The sequence below is a fragment of the Budorcas taxicolor genome, chromosome 10 (assembly GCF_023091745.1).
Source record: "Budorcas taxicolor isolate Tak-1 chromosome 10, Takin1.1, whole genome shotgun sequence".
Taxonomy (NCBI): Eukaryota; Metazoa; Chordata; class Mammalia; order Artiodactyla; family Bovidae; genus Budorcas; species Budorcas taxicolor.
The window spans coordinates 51689729-51713663 of NC_068919.1; the positions used below are offsets into that span (position 1 = coordinate 51689729).

The window sequence follows — 23935 nt, forward strand, 5'->3', positions numbered from 1 at the left end:
TTTACAGGGCTAACCCATTAGCTGTCTAGCTACAGTAACTGGCTGGAATCAAAGATCTACTGGTCATAACCACCTTAATAGCCTTAGCTTTGCCTTCAGGAGCAAAAAAGAACTAGTATTTTCCTTTACCCAAATATCCTTTAAATATCTGGAAGCCATATTTTTTGAAAATTATGAACCAAAACGGCTGGAAAAGATTTCATGAAAGAAAGGGGGTTAAAAAGACACAAAAACAGCAAGTAAGTATTCCAGTTAGTAAGAAAAAAAACAAAAAACAAAACTAGAGGCAGGAAGTCAGGTAAAAAAACCAGTGCAACTGAACCATACAATTCAGATTGGGAAGTACTGAGTGTAAAACTGGCTCAAGTAAGCTTCTATCACATTATTAAAGAACCTAAATGCCAAGGTGGAGTTTCTGTTTGTTTTGATACCCAACAGGGAACAAATACAGACTGAGAAAAACCATAGGAGAAAGATGTTTTAAAGATATGAGGATTGTGTTTTGGACTAAACATTTGCATCTCCCTCCCACAAATTCATCTACTGAAGCCAATATTTGGAATGAGGCCTTTGACAGGTAATTAGGATGAAATGAGGTCATGAGGCTGGGGCCCCTGCAATGGCATTAGTGCCCTTGTAAGACAACACTGGGCTTCCCAGGTGGCACCAGTGGTAAAGAACCTGCCTGCCAAAGCAGGAGACACAATGAGATGCAGGATTGATCCATGGGTCAAGAAGATCCCTTGGAGAAGGAAATGGCAACCCACTCCACAGTATTCTTGCCTGGAGAATCCCATGGACAGAGGAGCCTGGCAGGCTACAACCCACAGGGTCACAAAGTCAGACACTACTGAAGCAACTTAGCACACACCCATGAAAATGACACCATACAATTTTCTCTCCCTCCTCTCCTGTCATGCACACACTAAGGAAAGGCTACGTGAGAACACAGCAAGAAGAGAGCCTATAAGCCAGGAAGAGTTCACATCAGAACCTGACAATGTCAGTACCCTGATCTCAGACTTCCAGTTTCCAGAACTGTTGGAAAATGAATTGCTGTTGTTTAAATCACTCAGCCTGTGTTATTTTGTTATGGCAGCCTGAGCAGAATAAAACAGAGCAAATGGCAATAGGGGCCAAGTAAGGAGACTACTGTGACATCCAGCAGTGAAGTAACAGATTCCAGGGGTAGCAATAAGAATGCAAAAGCCATGAAATACTCATGAAAGGAAAGCAAGCTACTTCACCTGGCCCAGCGTTCTTAGAGATTATATTTAGAAACCTAACTATCCATTCCCAAGGTCCACAGTTTTTCTGTTTCACCTATCATCTACTCTCACATCACTGCAATTTAACACAGATCTTTCAAGATGGAATAGGAACTGTTACAACCAGAAAGCCCCAAAGTTTTCCTGACATCAGTCAAATGAAATGTCAAATCATCCTATAACCCCGCTCACCTAAACCCAGCCATTATCTTCTCCTAAAGAAAAATCAGAAAATAGCTCCAATGAAGTTCACCAGTACACAGCCTCCATCAAAACCACCCCAATAGCCACACTGTCTCTGGGTTCCTGAATTTGCTGATTTCTTTCTTTAAAATAAAGTGAAAAGTTCCAAACAATACAATCCCATTAACACATACATACACAGAATAAGTAAAAACCTCACTATTTCCCAATAAAAAGTAGCCTAGGGGTTTTGTATGTCCAGACAAGCACACTGATTGGAAAGGGACAGCACAGGGCCTGGGGAAGCCCCATCTTTCCTGATCACAAAGAGCACACAAACAGAAGCAGCAGCACACAGTGTCCCAGCCCTTTCTGGGTAAGACTAAGCTAGCCCTTCCTGCCTCAAGCACAGGCACACAGAAGATAGCAGTTCCACCTGTATTTCCCAATTTCACCCTTGCATCCTCTCATCCTCACTCAGAAGTATACAAAGGCCACCACATTCAGTACTTCAAAATCTTCGAAAGGTTAACTCTTACTGACACTAAAATTTTGTTTGGATAACTGCTCATCAAACAAAGCAAAAACTTTCCTAAGAACCATACAGCTGCCACCCTGCTTAAGCCTAGGGTTAACACTGTCACTACAACAGATCCTCAACAAGCATTTAAAACTAAGGTGAAAATACAAGACTCAAAGTTACTAATGGAGATACAACAAAGTTTACTTTATTGCTTTAACTTCCCTCATCTAACCAAAAAGAGAAAAAATTCATCTGAGGAATTCTGAGATTCTGAGGGGTCCTTACTGTAAGGCAGTTCCTTAGATTATCATCCCTCTCAATCACCTGACCTAAACTGACTGTCAGAAATGAAGTTTTGCAAGAACAGTCACTCATTGCCCATAAACTTGTGAGCTTGGAAACCTTTGAAGAGTTGCTATGCCACCTAACATTGTAAGACAACTAATATCAGTAAGGATTATGGTTGTAGTACGTTAGTACAGAGACAGTTTCACAGCATCACCAATTCAGTGGACATGAACCTGGGCAAACTTGGGCAAATGTGAACAAAATGAACATGAACTTGGGCAAACTCTGGGAGATGGTGAGGGACAGGGAGGCCTGGCGTGCTGTAGTCCATGGGGTCACAAAAAGTCAGACAGGAGGTAGCGACTGAACAACAACTAAAATTAGAACAGAATCACAAACCTCCACATTTTAGAAATAATTTCCATAAAAATTATTTAATTTGATCACTATCACAACCGTTAGGCAGTATTTTTATTCTCCTCATTTTAGACATAAAATAAACAGAGTTTAACATACTGTTGTAGGATCACAAGTCTGGTAAATGGTAACACCAACAAGGAACCAAACATTGTGACTTCAAACCCCTCCCCTTTCCAGCATACCACAACATGACTGTCTAAGTTCTCCACCACCTTAAAGTGAACAAACCATTCTACATAGACCAATAAAAAACAGCACATTAACATATTCTCTCCTATGCCTACAAATGTGCTTCAACAAAATGAAAGCCCAGTCTACTTTAAATAAATAAAAATACAAAATTCACTAGACTGCCACCCTCTCAAATATATCTTTTCATTTTACTGCTTTGAAAAGTCTGTTGCCAAAATTAAATTTCAACAACTTCCATTAAAACCTCTTCTACATGTTCAATAATATTTTAAACTACCCTTGGAATAACTATTTTCTATCTGCTTTTACTTGCCTTTATAACTAAATAAACACTAAATCTTTGAAAAGGGGGAAGTGAAAATAAAGAATTTTCTACACTGTGAAACAACCATTCTCTTCTATGGCCTCAACTAAATAATACCTGTGAATATTCCAGTATCTTGTAACGATCAGATTTCATCTTCTTCCCAAAGCACAAAGGCTGACAACAGCTGAACAAGAGAGGACCACACGCAAAAAGAAGAAACTCTCCTAAAGACATTTCAGACTGTAGTTGTTTATATTTAATATTGTGTAATACCAACAAGAAGAGTTTTATTTTATGGAGGCTTTTGATTATCATTTTAACAATAAATAAATCCTGAAGCACTTTCTTTTGAAGATTATCAACTTGGCACCATTTAAGCCTCCAGTTATAAGAACAAACTTCAACGATTTCTAGAGATATTAAATTCCTCCTGACAAACCGTATTCTGGTGTAGATTGGTATCAGTGCAGGTGCAACTGCAACTGATCAGTCTGCTACTCCTGAGGGGCAATAAGAAACCACAGGCAAATGTATATCACTGTTGATTTCTCTACTTCCTCTGTAAAATGAACACTTACCAACTTCCTACAAGAATTATGAAGTAAATAGTGAATGGGTAAATATTTATGAAGTACATTCATCATTATTGATTTTCTTTTAAATAATAAGACTCTTCTCATTCCCTGAATCATTCACTGGGCAAAGTCCCACTGCTATCTAACTTGTTCAGCAAGTGTCAGTCTCAGGCTGGCAATACTCTATTCACTCTGGCAACAACTGAAGTTTGACAAGAGAGGTTAAATAAATACGAAGGCAAGACAGACCTGAGCTGTGTAGCCTGTTCTGTGTTCCCACAACGGGGTATCTCAAACCTCTACAAACTTTATGTCAATTTAATTATTCAATATTATGCAAGGATTCTTCAGACAGTAACACTGGTAATGCTACAGGAAACAGGTTTGCAAGGGAACCAGGAAAGTCAGAATAGCCAACTGACCTGACTCTCAAAACAACAGATACACAAGGACTAGTTTATTACACACTCCCTTCATTGCTACTTTCATAGCTACATTAAACAATAATAGCACTAAGCCAATGACAGGCTCCTGAGGAAAACTTCATCCACTCATCAGAATCACAATTTGTTTTTAATGAAGATGCCTTTAACGAGTACACTGCAGGAATAAACATCATGCTGCTGCTGCTGCTGCTGCTAAGTCGCTTCAGTCGTGTCCGACTCTGTGTGATCCCAGAGACGGCAGCCCACCGTCTGGGAGAGACGGCTGGGATTCTCCAGGCAAGAACACTGGAGTGGGTTGCCATTACCTTCTCCAGTGCATGAAAGTGAAAAGTGAAAGTGACGTCGCTCAGTCACGTCCAACCCTCAGCGACCCCATGGACTGCAGCCCACCAGGCTCCTCCGTCCATGGGACTTTCCAGGCAAGAGTACTGGAGTGGGGTGCCATCGCCTTTTCTGAAACATCACGCTACGAACCTTTTAACCGATATAACAGGAAAGAATAAAACTACCAAAGACTGGTTTTGTTGCCTGTCCTCTATGAAACTAAACCTTAGCACCTCCTTTTCTTCATGCATATGGCTTGGTGGGATTTTCTTGTTTGTTCTCACACTGTTAAACCTGGATATGGGCCAGGGCTGAGGCTTTCTCTTGCACACAGTCATAGGCAGCTAGTTTTATATACACGCGTATATATACGTAACTATTTCTTACCTGGTTTTATATATATTATATATATATAAGAACATTTCTATTAGCACACTGAAAATTTCCATGCAAAATGTCCAGGCAAGTATCACTACACTCCTTAGCCCAAAAGATAAAAAGCTTATCCCTACTCAAAATAAAAACTGATTTCCTAAAACAATATATAAGGTAAACACCTCAAAGCACAAAGCTCAGTCCAAAAAGGCTGTATTACAAGAAGAATTTCCTTTTATATTAGCAAGTCCACTACAATTTTTTTTCTGTATTTAAAATAATTCAGTCTCTAGTCTATAGAGTTTTAGTCCAAAAAAGAAATTTTTGAGTTGAAAACAACAGTGAAGGAGGGAGGGAGGTTAATTCTCACTCCCACACACACACCCCCGTAACCACTCACTCCCACATCCACACACACACAAAGGGAGGTCTGTAATACCTTTTCAGAAATCCATGGAGCCAGGTGGGTTTTAGAATTCCGTTTTTCACATTTTAGAAAAGAAAGAGTATATATGCTGTATGTTACATCATCCCCAGAACCTGGTAATTATATAAGAAGTAGGAAAACTGTTGTTTTTTAGTCGCTAAGTCGTGTCCAACTCTTTTGTGATCCCATGGACTGTACCCTGCCAGCGAGGTTCCTATGTCCATGGGGTTTTCCAGGCAAGAATACTGGAGTGGGTTGCCACTTCCTTCTCCAGGGGATCATCCCGACGCAAGGATCAAACCTGTGTCTTCTGCATTGGCAGGCAGATTCTCTACCACTGAGCCAGCAGGGAAGCTCCAACTAGAAAAATAGGGAATGCCAATGACTTCCCTTCAGAAAAGATTGTATTTGCCACTACAATAGTTTATGCTGAATTTAAAAGGAAAATTTTGACTCAGTTCTTTTTGGATGTCAAAATGGCAGATTAGTGACTGTGAACCTTTGGCAGATGAAAGGTGGTCTTGACATATAATAAACAAACTATGCTATCACCTAGAATAAAAAGAACTAGTTGATGGTTAAGTAAGAGACATTTAGGATAAATAAAGTCTTTAAATGAATCTATTACTTGCCTAGTTGGAAAAGCATAATCAATTCAAGTTGTCTATAAGTTGTGACGAAGAGATTCAACATGCAACAACCAACCTCCCCCTTTAACTTTATTCCAAATCAGAACCAACACTGAAAAACATTTTCCAAAGCCTAAGTAGGTCAAAGTCAGTTGGATACAGTAGGGTTTCCAAATAGCAAAAACCAGAGAGGACCTCCTCACTCAGGAGAACTAAACAAAGTTCATCCCTTGTTTATGAATGCCCATATAAACTCAGATTCTCTAACCTGAGGCCAAATCATGCTTCTGCCATAAATCCAAAGTGAGCCAAGCAAACCTAGTGGCACAGCAAACCTTTCATTTATTCCCAACAATCTCAAAAGAACACACACCCCAGGACCAAGAGGCCGATGACTGTAATTCCCTCCAAGCAAGGTTCCCCGTGGTACCCTACCACTCACTCACTCTTGCTGAGAACAGCAGCACACCTGCTCATTGACTGGAGTTGTGTGATCATATTAAGTTCAACCTGCATTCTCTAACCACCAATGAAGTGGTGGGAGAGTCATCATGAGGTAATCCTGCTCATTTAAAAGCCTCACAATGGCTCACCAGCAAAACCACCAGAAGAAAACAAATCAACAACTTGTGAGGGAGGCTACTTCCAAAAAGACTTCCTTTGGAGTACTGGAATAATTTCCCAAATTCAGAGTATTCCCTCAGTTCAAATTCATGCACTTTCTTAATATCTGAAACAGATCTGAGAAAATGACATCTTGAGCCAGTTTTTTTCATTTGTAATAGCCAAAGATAAGGTATGGTAGTCTTTTGTTTCTTAAGAAAGGTAGTGTTTCTGTCCTGTGCCTTGTCTCAAAATGTTATTTTATTTGAAAGGTTTTATCCCTGAATCACTATTCAATGCAATAAAAATTAGTAACCAATCCCTAATCCGTTTTCATTTCTGTGCGATCTTTAAGTCCCCAATCAGCTTATAGTAGCTTGGATGACTCACCATGGTCTTTATGAGAGCACATTTTTAACCTGGAACACGTGAGAGCACATTTTAAACATGGATTAAAAAACCAAAGCTCTGTCTGTAAAAACATACATTTTCTTCTCAAGTCAAGGGTATGCAGAAAAATTACAGGATGATCTGGCTAGAAAAAGAAAACAGAGGTTCAAATGACAGTTACACGTATTACAACAAATCTCTCTGTGCTTTGTTTATGGAATAACAATTTCCTCCCTACCAAAACCACTCCCAACCAGTGTAACAATCCTTTTTCAGAGATTTCTGTGGCAACCAGAAAAGACCCAGGACCAATAACAGCCAAAGAAGAAACTCTAAGGCTGGCCTTCTCACAAAACAAAGGATAGCATAGGGCTGCATCCATTCCACTCCGGCCACTACCCCTAAAGATACTATAACGAAGACAAGAGGAAGGTGATGTCATAAGCTATACTCAATGCATCTTCCTACAACTTCAGTTTTACTCAATGATTAATTAAAACACAATTATATTACAACAAATATGTCTGTGCTAGGGAATACAACGTAAAATGCACATGAAGGCTTTTAAGATTTCTTCTGCTCACGTAAAATGTGCTGCTTCAGGCTACCAGGGAAGTTTATGCTCCTTCTCTGCTATTAAGAAAAAACTGAAGAAGCTCTACCCCATAGACTCTTAACATTCTATCCAACCTGTCTCCTAGCTATTCTATCCTCTCAGGTCACATCATTTTTAATTTATTAATTTATTTAGACTACACTTCACTCCAGAAAAGAAAATTTTCAAGCAGCTAGAGACAGAATATCGAGAAAACGCTTTATCCAAGTGGTGATATTAACACGGAAAAAGGTTTTAATAAGTATACACATTTCTATTCACCATTCTGCATTATACAATATGTAGTCCATAAAATAATAGTATTAAGAAGAAATCAGCTACAAAAACATAAAGGTAAGGTTACTAGGCACCTAATGATAGAGTGCCTGAAGAGCACTTCACATTGTAGAGGATTGCAAAGTCAAGTGGGCCTTAGGAAGCATCACTACAAACAAAGCTAGTGTAGGTGACGGAATTCCAGTTGCACTATTTCAAATCCTAAAAGGTGATGCTGTGAAAGTGCTGCATTCAATATGGCAGCAAATTTGGAAAACTCAGCAGTGGCCACAGGACTGGAAAAGGTCAGTTTTCGTTCCAATCCCAAAAAAGGGCAATACCAAGGAATGTTCAAACTACCGCACAATTGCATTCATCTCACACACTAGTAAAGTAATGCTCAAAATTCTCCAAGCCAGGCTTCAGCAGTTTGTGAGCCGTGAATTTCCAGATGTTCAAGCTGGATTTAGAAAAGGCAAAGGAACCAGAGATCAAATTGCCAACATCTGCTGGATCATAGAAAAAGCAAGAGAATTTCATAAAAACATCTACTTCTGCTTTATTGATTACACCAAAGCCTTTGACTGTATGGATCACAACAACTTGTGAAAATTTCTTCAAGAGATGGTAATACCAGACCACCTGATCTGCCTCCTGAGAAATCTATATGCAGGTCAGGAAGCAACAGTCAGAACTGGACATGAAACAATGACTGATTCCAAATTGGGAATGAAGTATGTCAAGGCTGCATATTGTCACCCTGCTTATTTAACTTATATGCAGAATACATCATGTGAAATGCCAGGCTGGATAAGCACAAACTGGAATCAAGATTGCTGGGAGAAATATCAATAACCTCAGAAATGCAGATGACACCACCCTTATGGCAGAAAGTGAAGAGGAACTCAAGAGCCTCTTGATGAAAGTGAAAAAGGAGAGTGAAAAAGCTGGCTTAAAATTCAACATTCAAAAAACTAAGATCATGGCATCCAGTCCCATCACTTCATGGCAAACAGATGGGGAAACAATGGAAACAGCGACAAGACTTTATTTTCTTGGGCTCCAAAATCACTGCAGCCATGAAATTAAAAAGACACTTGCTCCTTGGAAGAAAAGCTATGACCAACTTAGACCGCATACTAAAACTCAGCACATTACTTTGACAACAAAGGTCCGTCTAGTCAAAGCTATGGTTTCTCCAGTAGTCATGTATGGATGGGAGAGTTGGACCATAAAGAAAGCTGAGTGCCAAAGAATTAATGCTTTTGAACTGCGGTGTTGGAGAAGACTCTTGAGAGTCCCTTGGACTGCAAGGAGATCCAACCAGTCCATTTTAAAGGAAATCAGTCCTGAATATTCATTGGAAGGACTGATGTTGAAGCTGAAACTCCAATACTTTGGCCACCTGATGTGAAGAACTGACTCACTGGAAAAGATCCTGATGCTGGGAAAGACTGAAGGTGGGAGGAGTAGGGGATGACAGAGGATGAGATGGTTGAAAGGCATCACCAACTCGATGGACAGGAGTTTTAGCAAGTTGGTGATGGACAGGGAACCCTCACATGCTGCAGTCCATAGGGTTGCAATGAGTCCGACCCGAATGAACTGAAATGAATGACCTTTCAAAACTATTCTTCTGCCTGATATCTTCTTAGAATTTTAACATGTACAATTTTATGGCACTAAAAAGCAACTCTGACATGCTGTCCTTGATGGGCATTTCTTCACCCTATCTACCACCATAAATATTGCATTTTACCCAAAGCAAAATGAGATAATGCCTATAAACAGCTTAACATAGTACCTAGCATATGATAACAGCTCAATAAACATTAGCTATACAACTGGTTATAATTATTACTATTAATAATTAATATTACATTAGTATTACTTAAGAGGGTACCATAACAATGGCAGCTACCATTTTTGAAGCTGCATAGTGTAGTAAGCAATATACAGAGATCTTATTTGATCCTCATATGGATTCTGATGGTAAGCATTATCATTCACTCTTCACAAAGGAAAAAAGTATGCTCAGATCATTTAAATGACTTTTCCAGGGCCCAGCTAATAAGTTCCAATCTAGTCATCTGGCTCCTGAGACCAATTCTTCCCACTATACTCCACTGCCTCTCTTATAAAATGCCAAGAATTCAAGGGCTCTCTCACATTTTCTACATTAAATATAATCATGCCGACTCACTCCACTCCCTTCACCATCAGAGGAAAAAAGTGAAGAACTTTACACAACTTCAAAGATGGAATGCACAGAGTAACACTTGGATGCTTTTGTATCCAAAAGTAACAAAAAACAGAGAGAACAAACAGTAGACATATCAGAAATGTATACAATCCAACTAGATTCCACTCCATTTCAACAAGCATAGCTCAAAGAATGACAAGAATTCCCTCCAGTCACCACACAATCAATACAAATACAAATCTGCACCAAATGTCATCAAACACTCCATCTATAAAATAATAAATAATCAACCAAAGTAACTAATTTTATATATTTAACTCCACCATTACCATCAATCCTTGACCTTTCCCTAGGGTATACACTCACTTAGCTTTACTTGTAGGAATAAAACCCCAAATCTCCACCTCCTAGCCAAAGGAAACTGAAGTGCAGATAAAAATGTATGGATGTACAAAAAGGTATTCACTATCATATTTTTTATAATACCAAGAAGCAAATCAACAGACTCTCTAAGCATCAAGCAGTATGAGAAATGATTTGATAAGTTACACTCTATCCATCCCATGTAATAATACAACAGTTTTTAAGGGAGTTTATGAAGAATCTTTTTTGATGCTTTTGAACTGTGGTATTGGAGAAGACTCTTGCTAGTCCCTTGGACTGCAAGGAGATCAATCTGGTCAACCCTAAAGGAGATCAGTCCTGAATATTCATTGGAAGGACTAATGCTGAAGCTGAAGCTCCAATACTTTGGCCACCTGATGTGAAGAACTGACTCATTGGATAAGACGCTGATGCTGAGAAAGACTGAGGGCAAGAGGAGAAGGGGACAACAGAGGATGAGATGGTTGGATGACATCACCGACTCAATGGACATGAGTTTGAGCAAGCTCCAGGAGTTGGTGATATATGGGGAAGCCTGATGTGCTGCGGTCCATGGGGTCGCAAGAGTTGAACACAACTGAGCGACCGAACTAATGAAGAATCTTTAAGAGTATGAGATAGTGTTCATAACATCATGTGAAATAAAAAAGCAGGACAAGAAATGAAACTATCAGTAAGTTCACGATGTTGCAAACATACAACAGGGGAAAAAAAGACTAGAAGGAAATGAATCAAATTGTAAAAACTACTCAATAGTAAAATAATGAATGTCTTTCCCCACCTATTGCTTCTTCTGTTCTAACTTTTTTTCAATGATGATTATGTATTAATTTTATAGGCAGAAAATAGCTTTTTTAAAACCAAAATCTTTAACTCATCCTGCAGCACTCTATTCTCATAAATCCCCAAATTAACAAGAGTCCCAGGCCATGTGAAATTTAAAATGCTCAAAACAGATCATCTTTTTTTTTTTTCTTCCAGCACAACAATCTTCCAGTTTTACCAGAACTGCAAAAGTCATTTTTCTTACCTACAGAAATCCAATCCTTCAAATTCTGTCAATCCTTTCTTTTCTTCTGGTATTTTTCCTTTCTACTTCCTATGCTAATACCAGGTCCAAATTTATACCAGAGATTAGCACAATAGCCTCCTGAGTAAGTAAATGCTTTCCTTATTTTATTGCCTCACCACTAACAATTCACTTCGCCACAGTTCACTATGTGCCAGATACTGTTCTAGAGCTTTACTTCTATCAACTCAGTTAACACTCATGAGGCTTTTACAGGTTAAGAAACAGAAGCATAAAAAGGGTAAGAAACGTAACCAAGATCACCAGCTCATAAATAGCAATGGTTAGATTTGAACCCATGCAGTATATAAACATGAGCTCCTCTAGGAGTACAGGAGCTGTCATCAATAAAAATCAGTTTCTCTTTCCCTGAATTGTACATACACAGGCCCTTGAAGCAAGCCTCCCATTTCCAGGTCTCCGTTAATGAGAAGGAGGACATTTGGGAGGACAGGTCTTCTCTAACTCATTTTTTGTATCTCCTTTAAAGTCAACTCTAAATGCAACACTTCTGATTTATCTTTAAACCAGTCCCCTCACTCCTCAGCACATCCTTATTCTTATGGACTCAATATAATCTACACTGATGTGCAACTGTTGACATTTTTTGTTACAGATATTTATCTGCCTCATATTTTTATCTTATCTATCTAATGAAATGCCTCCCCCTTTTCTCTATATCCTTCTCCATTTGCCACCTTCCCAAAAGCTAGGAGAATACCAAGATATGCAAATACTAAATAAATATGGGTTTAATTGATAAATCTAAGATGAATATGGCTCAACTATTTAACAAAGCAGAAAGTCTTTCTAACTGATATATTTAAATGTCCATCTTCTTTTCATTTTATTCTATAAGCACAAAAGCATTAGATTCAAATTTCAACATTCCCTTCCAAAAAACCATATTCAAGCAATACCCAAAAGCAGTCCTATGAATTTTTTTTTTTTTTTAATTATCCCACACACTGGCCAGAAACTACTTTTTTTTCAGGAGAGTTTTTCTAATAGTGTTATTTTACTCTTTTGTGGAAAGTCATTCCAGTCTTTGGCAACACTAGGCAGACAATGGCATTCCACACATGATTATCAATTGTTCAAGAACAAAAAAATCTATTTGGCTTTAATAAGAAATTACTGGGATTTCCCTGATGGTCCAGTGGTTAAGAATCTGCCTTCCAATGCAGAGGACCCAGGTTCAATCCCTTGTCTGGGAACTAGCCAGAGAGCAGCTAAGCCTATGAGCCACAACTACTGAGCCAGAGTGCTCTGAAGCCCATGTACCACAACTAGAGTCCATGCATCACAACAAAGGAAGATCCTACTTGCTGCAACTAAGACCCAATGCCCAAATAAATAAATACTTTAAAAAAATAATTTTAAAAAATAAAAAGAATATACATATAAAAAAAGAAATTACTGTATATAGCCCATTAAATATAAAATGTGAAAATGAAAACAATTGTGTTTAAATTTAAAGTTGAGTATCTTCATCTTTGGGCTTCCCTGGTGTCTCAGTGGTAAAGAATCCGCTTGCTAATGCAGAGGATGTAGATTTGCTCCCCAGGTTGGCTCCCTGGGTCGGGAAGATTCCCTGGAGAAGGAAATGGCAACCCACTCCAGTATTCTTGCCTGGGAAATCACATGGATAAAGAAGCCTGATAGGCTATAGTCCATGGGGTTGCAAAAGAGTCAGACATGACTTAGTGACTAAGTAATAGCAGCAATCTTCATCTTTTTTACAACAGCAATAGTAATAACAATAAATAACAATAGCGATCTTCCTATCCAAGAGAATGATTTTAAAACTCAAATAAAAACACAAACCAAAAGATAGCATAAAAGAAAGTTGAATCTGTATTTAAACTGTTAATGAAAACAGGAATAATAATTAATCAAAGGTATGGCTCACTGTAAAACCAAGCCTCTAAAATACTGTGACCTAATCAAACTGCTTTCCAAATCCATTATAAGCCATGACTACTTAAAATAACTCTGTAGGAACTACTCCTAAAAACACGCAATACTCATGGTTATAATCTTGTATCTAATTTTTGTTTTCTAAGATTATATTTTCATATACAGATTCTCTAAAAAAACTCCTTTACTACTTAACTTTTAAATAAGCTGCTTAACAATAGACTATATTTATCCTAAAATATTGTATTTTTCTTCATCTGCCTGCTGACTCTGCAGTTACTTTAACTGATCATTACAGCGTGCCAGAAGCAAATGTCTAACATGGCTCAGTTATCCAAATAGCAGTATTAAATTTGAGTAAGTCTGTAAGACTTACACACCATCGTAAGTCTGTAAGACTACACACCGTAGTCAACAAATTTCAATACTGATAGGCACATAATATGAAACATATCCTACTCATAAGTTTATAATACCTTAAGTGAAAAACCCAAACCTAGTTTCACATTTAAAATTACCATTCCTACTTATATTTACAATTCAGTCAAAAAATACATTGGTAAAACTTTGGTGTTCTTTTTTTTGATATTTTGAATAATGTTGTGGCAATCTGTGAGTAAATATTGACTAATTTTTCCCTTTTTTTCTTTTCAAATTACTTTAAAAATAGATAAAGCTACATTAGGGAAACATCAGGACATCAGGAATCTTTGTGATGATGAAACTGCTCTTGTCTCTTGACTGTATCACTGTCAGAAACCTAGCTGTGATATTGTACCATAGTTTTACAAGACGTTACCATTGTGAGAAGCATGGTAAAGTGCAAGTGGGATCTCTGAATTGTTTCTTACAACTGCGTATGAATCTACAATTATCTCAAAACAAAAAGTTTAATTTACAAAAAACTGAGGAGAAATTTAATGAGAATTCATTTTTCTGCCCCTATATCGATATTTTCAAAAAATCTGTATGTACATATGAAAATACCCCCCCAAAAAATGAAATCCTGCATCCCTTTTAAAAATTAAGAGCTAGAAAAATAGTTCTTATAGTTCTTTCCAAAAATCTTCAGCAAGAAGAAATTTAGTGTTACAAAAGTCTGATTTGAACAAAGAAAAGTGAAAGCTTTACTTGCTAGCTAAAATAACTTTCTAGATGGAAATATGAGAAACTGACTCAATATGTATAGGCTGCTTACAAAACAAATGTATCCCACTTCCTTTGGACACCTCTTATGACTTGGATTCAAAAACTAACAAAGGAAAACTTTCAGCTATCATGTAAATATTTAAACCACTAAAATCTAAGCCCAATATCACAATTTAGTTCTACACACTCAAGACCTAAAGTTGGAGGGGAGAGCAGATTTAAACACCGAACTATTTCCACTTTGTCAATCCTTTCAACAAGCTTTCCCTAACAGGACAGTGTTGTCCTATAAAGTGCCTCACCTTTGACTCTTACAGAAAGAAGCCCCTCTCTCAAGGTCACAATAAGAATACCTCGGAGATTCTATACTATCAAGTGGACAAGTTCTGTCTTATTATAATGCAAAGAAAATTAACACCCTTGCTGAAAAAATAAAAATTATGACTAATTTTTATTGCCATATTTTTTGACATATTACTTATTGTCAAGACAAATAAGTAATAGAAAATATACATTAACCTTTTCCACAGTGACTTTTGATAAAGTGTCAGCTATCATACAAGTTATATTTTCCATTCAGAATAAGATTTTAAAACAACATCACATACTATAGCATTTATAGTGAAACTAAGTCAGCATCAAAAAGGACAATCAATAAGGGAAATTATACTACACACTTACAGTTTTCATGAGGCAAAGCCTTGGGATTTTACAAATGTTATTTCAAAAACAAGGTAATTAGTCTTTAGGTCATGTCTTCAGAAGGAAAGTCAGGTCTTTAGCTCCTTATATATTGCAAATAATCACTAGGATGTATTACATATCCTTTGACATCAGGACAGAAGATTATTAAAGTGTCAATAAAATAAATAAAACAATACTATCATACCAATTTCTTTTAAACGTTTCCTTTAAGATAAGAAACGGCTATAAGGCCATATCTCCCGGTATACTTTCACATAAAATAATTGCTTTGCAATTTCCCCTTCCCCCAAAGCTAAATCCATTCAAAATTACTAAAGGTCACAGATTTTTTTAATTATAATTTTTTCCTGAAATTAAAAGACACACAGAAAAATATTTAAGTTCGTTTTCAATGGATACAAAACCTAACAGTTTTAAAACTTAAAATTTCCTGCTCCAAAGAAACAAATACTATGAACACTTCTACAATGTAGAAAAATAATTTTTTCTTTGTATAATGCATGCTACAAAAAGGACCCACAACTGCTCCAGTGCCATGCTAGTAATACACATCAAGTCATCATACTTTTAAATTTTATAAAGTAAAAAAAATACATAGTCAACATTATTCCACAAACAGAAAAGTATTTCTAATAGCAAATTTCTGAAGCTCATGTCCCTGATATCAATGTCTCTTACATATATTTTCTACAATTCAAGCCAATCTGAAACAGCAATATCATTACTCATTTAACGAAATATACTAAGCATCTACTACACAGTCAACAAAGTAAGTTTCAAAGTTCTTGAGTATATCAACTGCAAAAATTGACAGGTACTCAAAACAGTAGTAAAGAAAGAGAAGACAGCCTTCTTCTATATTAACAAATAATTTTCTCTCCCCGACTCAAAAAAAACAATGACTTTCCAAGCAATTACCAATAAACAGATAAGAGGTGGGAGAAGAGCTGAGGTCTGGCTGACATTTTATGATATTCTTTTGATTAAGAATAATATTAGTCTTTAGAATATTTAAAATCTAAAACATTTTTATTTTACTTATTTGAGATGTAAAACATGCTATCTTTTCCCTTTAAGTTGTAATTTCATAATTAAAAATGAATTTTAGTAAATTCAAGTAGTATATGATTTTTAAATAGAAACATTTTTAATGTAGTGGTAAAAAGAGTTAAACTGGTTATGAAATTAACTATTTCTGATGTTTTGCTTTCACATTTAAGAAATCAACTATCATTTTATTAGGGGAAAGAAAAAACCAACAGTCAAAAAGAAATACATTGAGTTTCAGCCTACAGATTTGACAGCTGGTTTTCTTAGGATGATGCTGTCTTGGCCTTCATTATTTTTTTCTCATCTCTGAGCACTAAGGAATAATCTAAGTTAAACAGAAAATTAGAGATTTTCTACACTAGAATGAACCTTGCTTCTGAAACATTTATTTTTTTAAATCATGAGTATAAAGGGAAAAATGCATTCTTCAGAAATACGGGATAAATGTTACTAATGGAGCAGAGTAGTTATAAATACACAGGAGGTAAATTTAAAGAGCAAAGCACTACCGTAGGAGTAGGAATTTAACTTATTCTAAATGTTATCCTACTATAATGTGAATGTAGGACAGAATTCAATCATCTGTGTTATTTGAAAGTATATCTGTCTATTCATTTATTTGCAACATTTTAAATAACTGTCTACAAAATTGTTAATTTCCTGCAGACTTCCAAAGGAATAGCCATCTTTTAAAATATCTTACTAATTATTGCTTGACTCAATTTCAGTTTTCATATGACTATTTTAAGTAATATTATTTTACCAAGTCTTTATTTCCAAAGGTTTAATAATGCTAATAGGCTAAAATTTAGGAAAATTTTAAAATACACACACATATATATAAACAAAACAACAACATACATAGACCAGAGAGCATTTTCTTCTTGTACTTTTCTAAATACAGAAGCATGACACAATCCCCTGTACTCAAACAAGATGATTTTCAACTTAAAAATTCAGAGAAAAGAAAATATTTTAAATTCACATTGAAATTCTCAAAGAAATGTCAATGGAGCCTTAGAGCTACAGCCCACATTTGGGGTTTGTTGTTTTTGTTGATAGTTTTAACTAGACGCTAAAGAATGGTATAAAGAAAAATACTAAAATACTTCATATTGTTCTACATAAGCGTATCATAACACCAACATATGAGTTTCTGATTTCAGACATGATCTTACCTGATCCGCTGAACTGACTACTGCCCAGTGTCGTTGGTCTGGTTTTCCCACTATTAACAGGTGGGGAAAACATCTGCAAAATAACCCAAACATTTCTATTAGTCCTGAAATTCTGCTAGACTCCTTGCAAACAGAAGTTCATCAAGCGTTATCAATTAGTTACTGTATTTCAGAGAGAAGTTAAAAACGGAGATATACATTCAGATCCAGAGAGGCAAACACATTTGGTGATACTATTTCCTCACACTATTTGGAAATACTGGCTATTTTCTGTTCTGAAAATCCAGTCACTTGTATGAGAGATTCTAAGATTAAGTTTAAATGGTAAGCTTTGGTCAATGATCTTCATTTTGTAAAAGGAGTTAATAAACGAATTCAACCCATTAGAAATAAGGGCAATAGGCTCTTTGATTTCAAGTGATATTTTTCCCTATGTTAAAAAAATTTCAAACATATATACACACATACACTTCTTATAATTTGTATACATTTATACACACATACACCTTTTAAAGTCCATATACATTTATCTTAAGAGGGTTCAATCCAAAAGTCTGGAAATTTTAGTCCTTGACTAGCTTCTTGTAACTAACATCGTTCAGGTACCATAAATTATTATACCACATCTTGGGAAAGGAAATGGTTAGGAGTGTTGAAGAAAAAAACAATTTTCTTTTTTCATATGAAGTTCAAAATCCCTAATAACCATCAGGGTCAGAGGGTGACTCAACCAAAGCTCAAGATTTAAGTTGTTCTCCTTTTCACTGGTTAAATCAAATGACCCCTCTGGCATTAAAGTTTTAAATCTGCAAGTCTAGACATTACATCAAAGTTCAGGTGTCCAACTTGGGGGAGCTGGACTCTAGCCCTGAAAACTACTGCTCAAAGCAGATGGAGTTCACGCTGCTTAGTTTCCACGTCGCTCTCCCCCTTTTCTTTTTCTGTAAACCTCAGCAGAACCCCAAGATGCCGCGGAAAGCTCTCATACCGCACTGAAGTCCAGCAGGTCGCTCAGCTCCTTGTCGGTCCCTATAGCGGCCATGCGCTGCTGCTGGGGATTCATCTTCGGCCACTTTTAACAGGTCCTAAGGCAGAAAAAAGAGGCTCTGCTAAGAGAGAAGCCAGAGACCGCCGAGGCCCAAAGTGTGTTCGGGGATGGAGAGGAGCGTAGAGGAAGAGGAAAAGCGCCAGGCTGACTTCCAATACCCTCCTCGTTCCCCACCGCCGCGCGGGCAGGGGGCAGGAGAGCCCGACGCCCGCACGGGTCCGTGAATCCACGCGTTTCCCGGCCCGGCCCGGGAGCGAGGCGGGGGCTCCCGCAACTCGCCACCTCTCCCGCAAGTTTCCGAGCCCGTCCTGCCCCCTCCCCGGCGCCCCCTACGCCGCGCCGCCGCCGCCGGGTGCCCGACGCGCGGGGCCAGGCCGGGGCGGGGGTCTCGAGGGGCGGGGTGAGGGACGATTGGGCATCCAGCGAGCGGAACGGCGGCGAGGGGAGTAGCGAAGTGACTCACTGGCTCTGCAACAATAGAACTGACAAGTTGCAGGGAACGCGCCGCTCGCAGGCCCGCGTCTGTTGCCGCCGCCGCCCGGACGTCCCCCGCGGGCCCAGGGGGTCGGAACGCATCCCCCGCGCGTCCCAGAGGCGTTTTAAAAAAGAAAACAGAAACACCGACAACTAGTCCCGCTCTCGCCCGGCGTCCTCCTCCCGCGGTTCGGCCTCCTCCCACTTTTGCTGCCCTGCCTGCGGACGGCCGACCCCGGAGCTGCTTAACAATGAGCCTGGCTCGGTAGCCGAAGAGCCCGCTCTCCCGCGCGCCCAAGAGCCCCTACCGAGCGCTGAGCCGGGCGCGCAGGCCGAGCGCGCCGCCCGCGGGCCTGGCCGTCCGCGACTCTCGCCTCCACCCCCACTCCGCTCCCCAACTTGGAGAGGACCCCGGGTTCGCTTCTGTACAAAGGGGTGCGGAGTTGGGGCGAGGGCCGGGGGCGCCTCTGCTCCGGCCGGGACACGGCGTCGCCCCGCAGCCCCCAGCCCCGCCACAGCGTCCCCCTCCCGCTCGCCGGCCCGCAATTACCTGCCGCCCCGTCTCCGCATCCAACCACCTCGATTAAAGTTCACTTTGGCCGGGAGAGCGGGCTCGGGCTTCCCCTTGCACCTCCCGGCGGTTCGGCTCACTTTGCCCAGCGCGAGCTCTCGGATCCGGGCCGGGGAGGCGGCTTTCGGGCCTGGCCGCCCCTTCCTCCCGGGGCGGGCTGGCGGTCCCCCCGAATAGAACTTGTGGGTCTCCTCAGGCGGACATTTTTTTCGCTGAGGCAGCCTCAGCACCGCGCTCGGCTCGGCTCCGGATCCCTCCGCGCCGGGAAGAGCCCCGGGTTAACCCCTTCGTCCCCGTCCCGCTCCCGCCGCCTGCGCCGAGGAAGTGGGGCCAGCGGAGGGGGCGGGGAGGAGCCGACGGGAACGGGGAGGGGCCGCCGCGCGGCTGGCGGACAAAGCCGGCGGTGGGGTGAGGCGGACCGGAGCGGCTGGGGAGGGGCGGGAGGCACGCGCAGGCACCCCGTGAGGCAGGGCCGGGCCGCCTGCGAGGAAGCCTGGTCGGGCCCTCGGGAGATGGGCGGCAGCCGCCGTGGCGCCTCCCCCAGCCCGTTCTGCTCTGGCCTCTCTTCCCGAGGCGGAGCGGCGGACACGCAACAGCGGGCGCATCTGGATCCGCCGCCGAGGCCACCTAGCCCGAGGCCGCAAGAATCCTGAAAGGCTTTCCGGAGCAAGCCGCGCTGGACGCCGGACGCCAGACTTGGCTTGGCCCGGAGGCTCCGGCCCCAGTAGGCTGCGCAGAGCTCGCCGCGGAAGATGAGTGCGTGGGGCAGAGAGACCGGCCACCTTGGCGGGCTCTTGGAGTAGGTACGGGTGGTCACATTCGTTGGTGAGCGGAATGCAGAAGAGGCAAGACCTCCCTCAAACCACACAAAGCAACGTGGGGTTCAGGTTCCCAAACACTCCACTCGCTCAAGTTTCTACGTCTGCAGTCCTCTCTTCTTACTGATTTCCAATCAAGACTACCGGGTCGCACCGCAAGAAGAGTTTTTGTAATGGATCAAGCCAGTCCCTTCGTTTTAGAGACGGCCCAGGTAGGTTCTGTCGCACAGCCGCAGTCTTGGCGCAAGTACTGAACTTGGCCTGAAGAACCCCTAAACGGAGTAGAAAGACTACAAAATAATTAAACCTCAATTTCTTTCCGGATATCTAAGTAAGGTTTTCTCCAGTATCAGCCAAGGTTTGACTCTTGGGGTCAGTGAATGCAGTAAAGACCAGTAAGGCCCCGGCAGAAGAAACGTGAGGAAAGAAGACATAGGCAGAGTAACACTGAAAAATGCAGCCTACACCAGGAAGGCAAGAAGGAGCCTTTGGAGGCCAGATTTGCATGGAAACAAGAAGATGGACTCAGTTGCAGATATGCGACTACTATACATTATTACAAATAGAGCTGTCCAGCGGAAGAAGGCAGTTGTAGCTTGAGGGTAAGGGTTTCCATGACTTTGTCATCTGCCACACTCTGTATTTGTGCCAGATTCTGTAGCCTCCCCTGTATCTACTCCCCCTTATCTGGGTAAACAACCACCCTGCTGCTTAGCGTCACATCCCTCGCCTAGCTATCTACTATAGAATGTGGTTCCAGTGTAAGCAAATTAGCAAAATTCCAACCTAAATAACCTAGCATAGTTCCATTCCCTGCTGCAGTTACTGGTTGGCAATGTGCATGACACAATTTGGGCCAACGTTGGTGGCTTCAGGGAGAGTTTTTGTTTGTTTCATATTCCAAGAGAGCGTCAAAGGCAACCTTCTGTTTCTGCGAGTGCTCAAGAAATCCAGGAGCATTTAAAAGCAACCCAAAAATGTGAAGGAATATCACCAGCATATTTTATGGGAAAAAAAAAAACAAGGAACTCCTGGACTTTGGACTGCCATCTTCCAACCAGCAGGTCCTGCCAGGTGAAAGTAAAGTAGACGGTGATGTTTTCAAGTCTCTGATCACAGCTTATGAACCCAGGTCTGCCGTCCTTGACTGAACCGACAGGGTTAAAGTACTCTGCTTTTTGTAATCTAATGGGTTCTAAGCGATATAAGGCCCAGTGGCCATTTTTTGTAGCAAAGGCCCAAACATCAAGAAGAGAAGTCTAATTAGAACTGTTAGGCCTCATTCCATCAGAAATAGTCTCAGTGCTAAAACTGAAATGCGATCTCCAGGAGAGGAGAAAGTATGTAATCCCATTCAAAGATTTATGCTATTTTCAAGAGAAAAGAAGAGCCAGTTTCTTCTCATCCTTCTCTTACAACTAATTTAGAAGAAGAAATCACTGCTCAAACCCTCAGTCATGGGGGCTCCCTCACTCCTTTGAGGGACTGACTGGTAAAGTTTCATATCTATTATGACCCATATTGTTATATAGTTTATTTTCCTCAGTAGATTAAACACTCCATAAAGGATGGGGCTGCCATATGTCTGTCTGTAGTGTGCACTTAACATAGTGCCAGGTGTATAGTACACACTCAAAAAAGGGAGGCTGGAATTAAATCTGTCAAGTATTTGACATTAAACATGAATTTATTCTTCATTCTGTGGTACAGTGTTTTCATGTATCATTTTTACTAGGGAAATATGTTTCCCACAAACAGATTTTCTATAATCTACAATACATATATGGAAGACAAAAAAACATTTAAAAAAACAGGAGTTTTGTTATTTGTAAGTCATTTCCAAGCTCTTGCTAGATAGAGCCAGAAGACTATTTAAAAGCTGAGAGAAACAGCCAGTAACACATATTCAGTGGTAATTAATAGTACTGTTTCTATAGTGTAAGCTAATCAGCCTCAATAAATAAACATTGAAATATATTTAATGAACACTTCTTATATGCACAGCATGGTACTAAATGCTGTTTAGGAACAGAAAGTATCAAACCCCGCCCCGTCCTCAAGAAGGATATAATCTCATAGACTTTAGTGTACCGCTCATTCACAACTGGCAGACACAGGAATTCTTGTCGGCATAGTTTTCAGTCTCTTCTTTCTAAGAAACCCCCATATCTACACTCATATACCCAATTTCATCAGGGAGATCTTTACTGCCCAAAGAAACTTTACAGTCAAAAGGAAAAGCAGCCAAAACAATGGGCTTTGCTCCCTTGGGAGAAAGACTTGACCTTGGCCTCTTATTCAGAAGGCAAGAATTCTAGAAAGCTCAGAGGAGGAGAGAGAATAGAGCCAATCAAGTCAAGTGGCAAGTTGCTATCTAGATGGAATGACTGCCCTGCTAACATTTTCCCCTTAGAACCAAGGGTGATGACCAGTAGACTCCCTTGTAGCTGCCTGCGCTATAGAAGAGCAGCCAGTAGTTGGTGCTTTTCCACAGCTGTCTCCTTGGGACTGAAAGAAACAACATCATGTAACAATTTAATAAGAAGTATTACCTTCAGTTCATGTCACTCCCATCAAAGATAAAAACCAAGATTTTCCATTTTTATCCTAAGCCAGATTCTACTAGTCATCAACAATCCACTCTCATTCTCTTCTATCAGCCAGCAAAAATCCCTCAGCTTTGAGGAACTTCCTAGTACAGATTTCACCTTTCCTCTCTGGTCATAGCTAAAAGGAGTTCTCTATTCCTTGATAGTGTCATTTATTATTTAAGGCATTAAATGCCTGTACTGAAAACTTATTCTCTGCAGAAGGTGAAACTGGTGATCTCTAGAGGCTAGGGGGATTAAGTGAACATTTGGATATTAGATGCTGAGGCTCCCAAATGTTTTTACCAATTCAGTTCCCAGATTCCAGCAGCCAGACCTTCAACTTCCAAGGAAGAGATTAGAAGGTCCATCTGTGTGGAACCTGATTAACCTCTTTCCAAGAGGAAAGACCTGAAGATATTGACATGGAAGGTTCCCACCTATTAGCCCAAACAAATCACACTACAGGGACCTTTATAGCTGACAACCTCTTACCCAGTTATTCAGACTTTCCAATCAGCATTTTACTGTCCTGTTTTTAAATATTAGTGGACAACCAAGGATTATCAGACATTTGAGGGAAGGTGCTATCATGTGAGACATTTAGATCATTTAGAATTGAAAATCAGAAAGCATAAGTGGGGAAAAAAATTGGTAAAAACTTTGGAAGAGAAAATTAAGGAAATATCTTAGAAAGTAGAGAGGACCAGTCCAAAATCCAAATAATAATGGCCCCAAAAACAGAGATAAGAGGTAAAAATGTTGAAAGTCATCAGTGAAATAATCTAAGAAAAATCCCCAGAACTGAAGTACATGAGTTACCAAATTATATGAGTTCACCAAGTGCCCACCAAAATGGATAAAAATAGATCTATACCAAAGCATGTCATCAGGAGATTTGAGCATACAACAGACAAAGATAAGACCTTCAAGCTTCCAAAGAGAACACAAAACGGC

At 40.0% G+C, this 23935-nt stretch overlaps 1 protein-coding gene across 1 annotated transcript in view; it reads right to left on the bottom strand.

The window, feature by feature from the left end:
• TCF12 (transcription factor 12) overlaps positions 1–19751 on the bottom strand; it is a 402539-nt gene extending 382788 nt beyond the window's left edge. The window contains exons 1-3 of the mRNA XM_052646128.1: positions 19552–19751; positions 18468–18564; positions 17480–17552 (exon numbers count right to left, since the gene is read on the bottom strand). Of these exons, the coding sequence (XP_052502088.1) occupies positions 17480–17552; positions 18468–18542 (148 nt within the window). The 5' untranslated portion in view covers positions 18543–18564; positions 19552–19751. The remainder of the gene's footprint in view (positions 1–17479; positions 17553–18467; positions 18565–19551) is intronic.
• Between the last annotated feature and the right edge of the window lie 4184 nt (positions 19752–23935).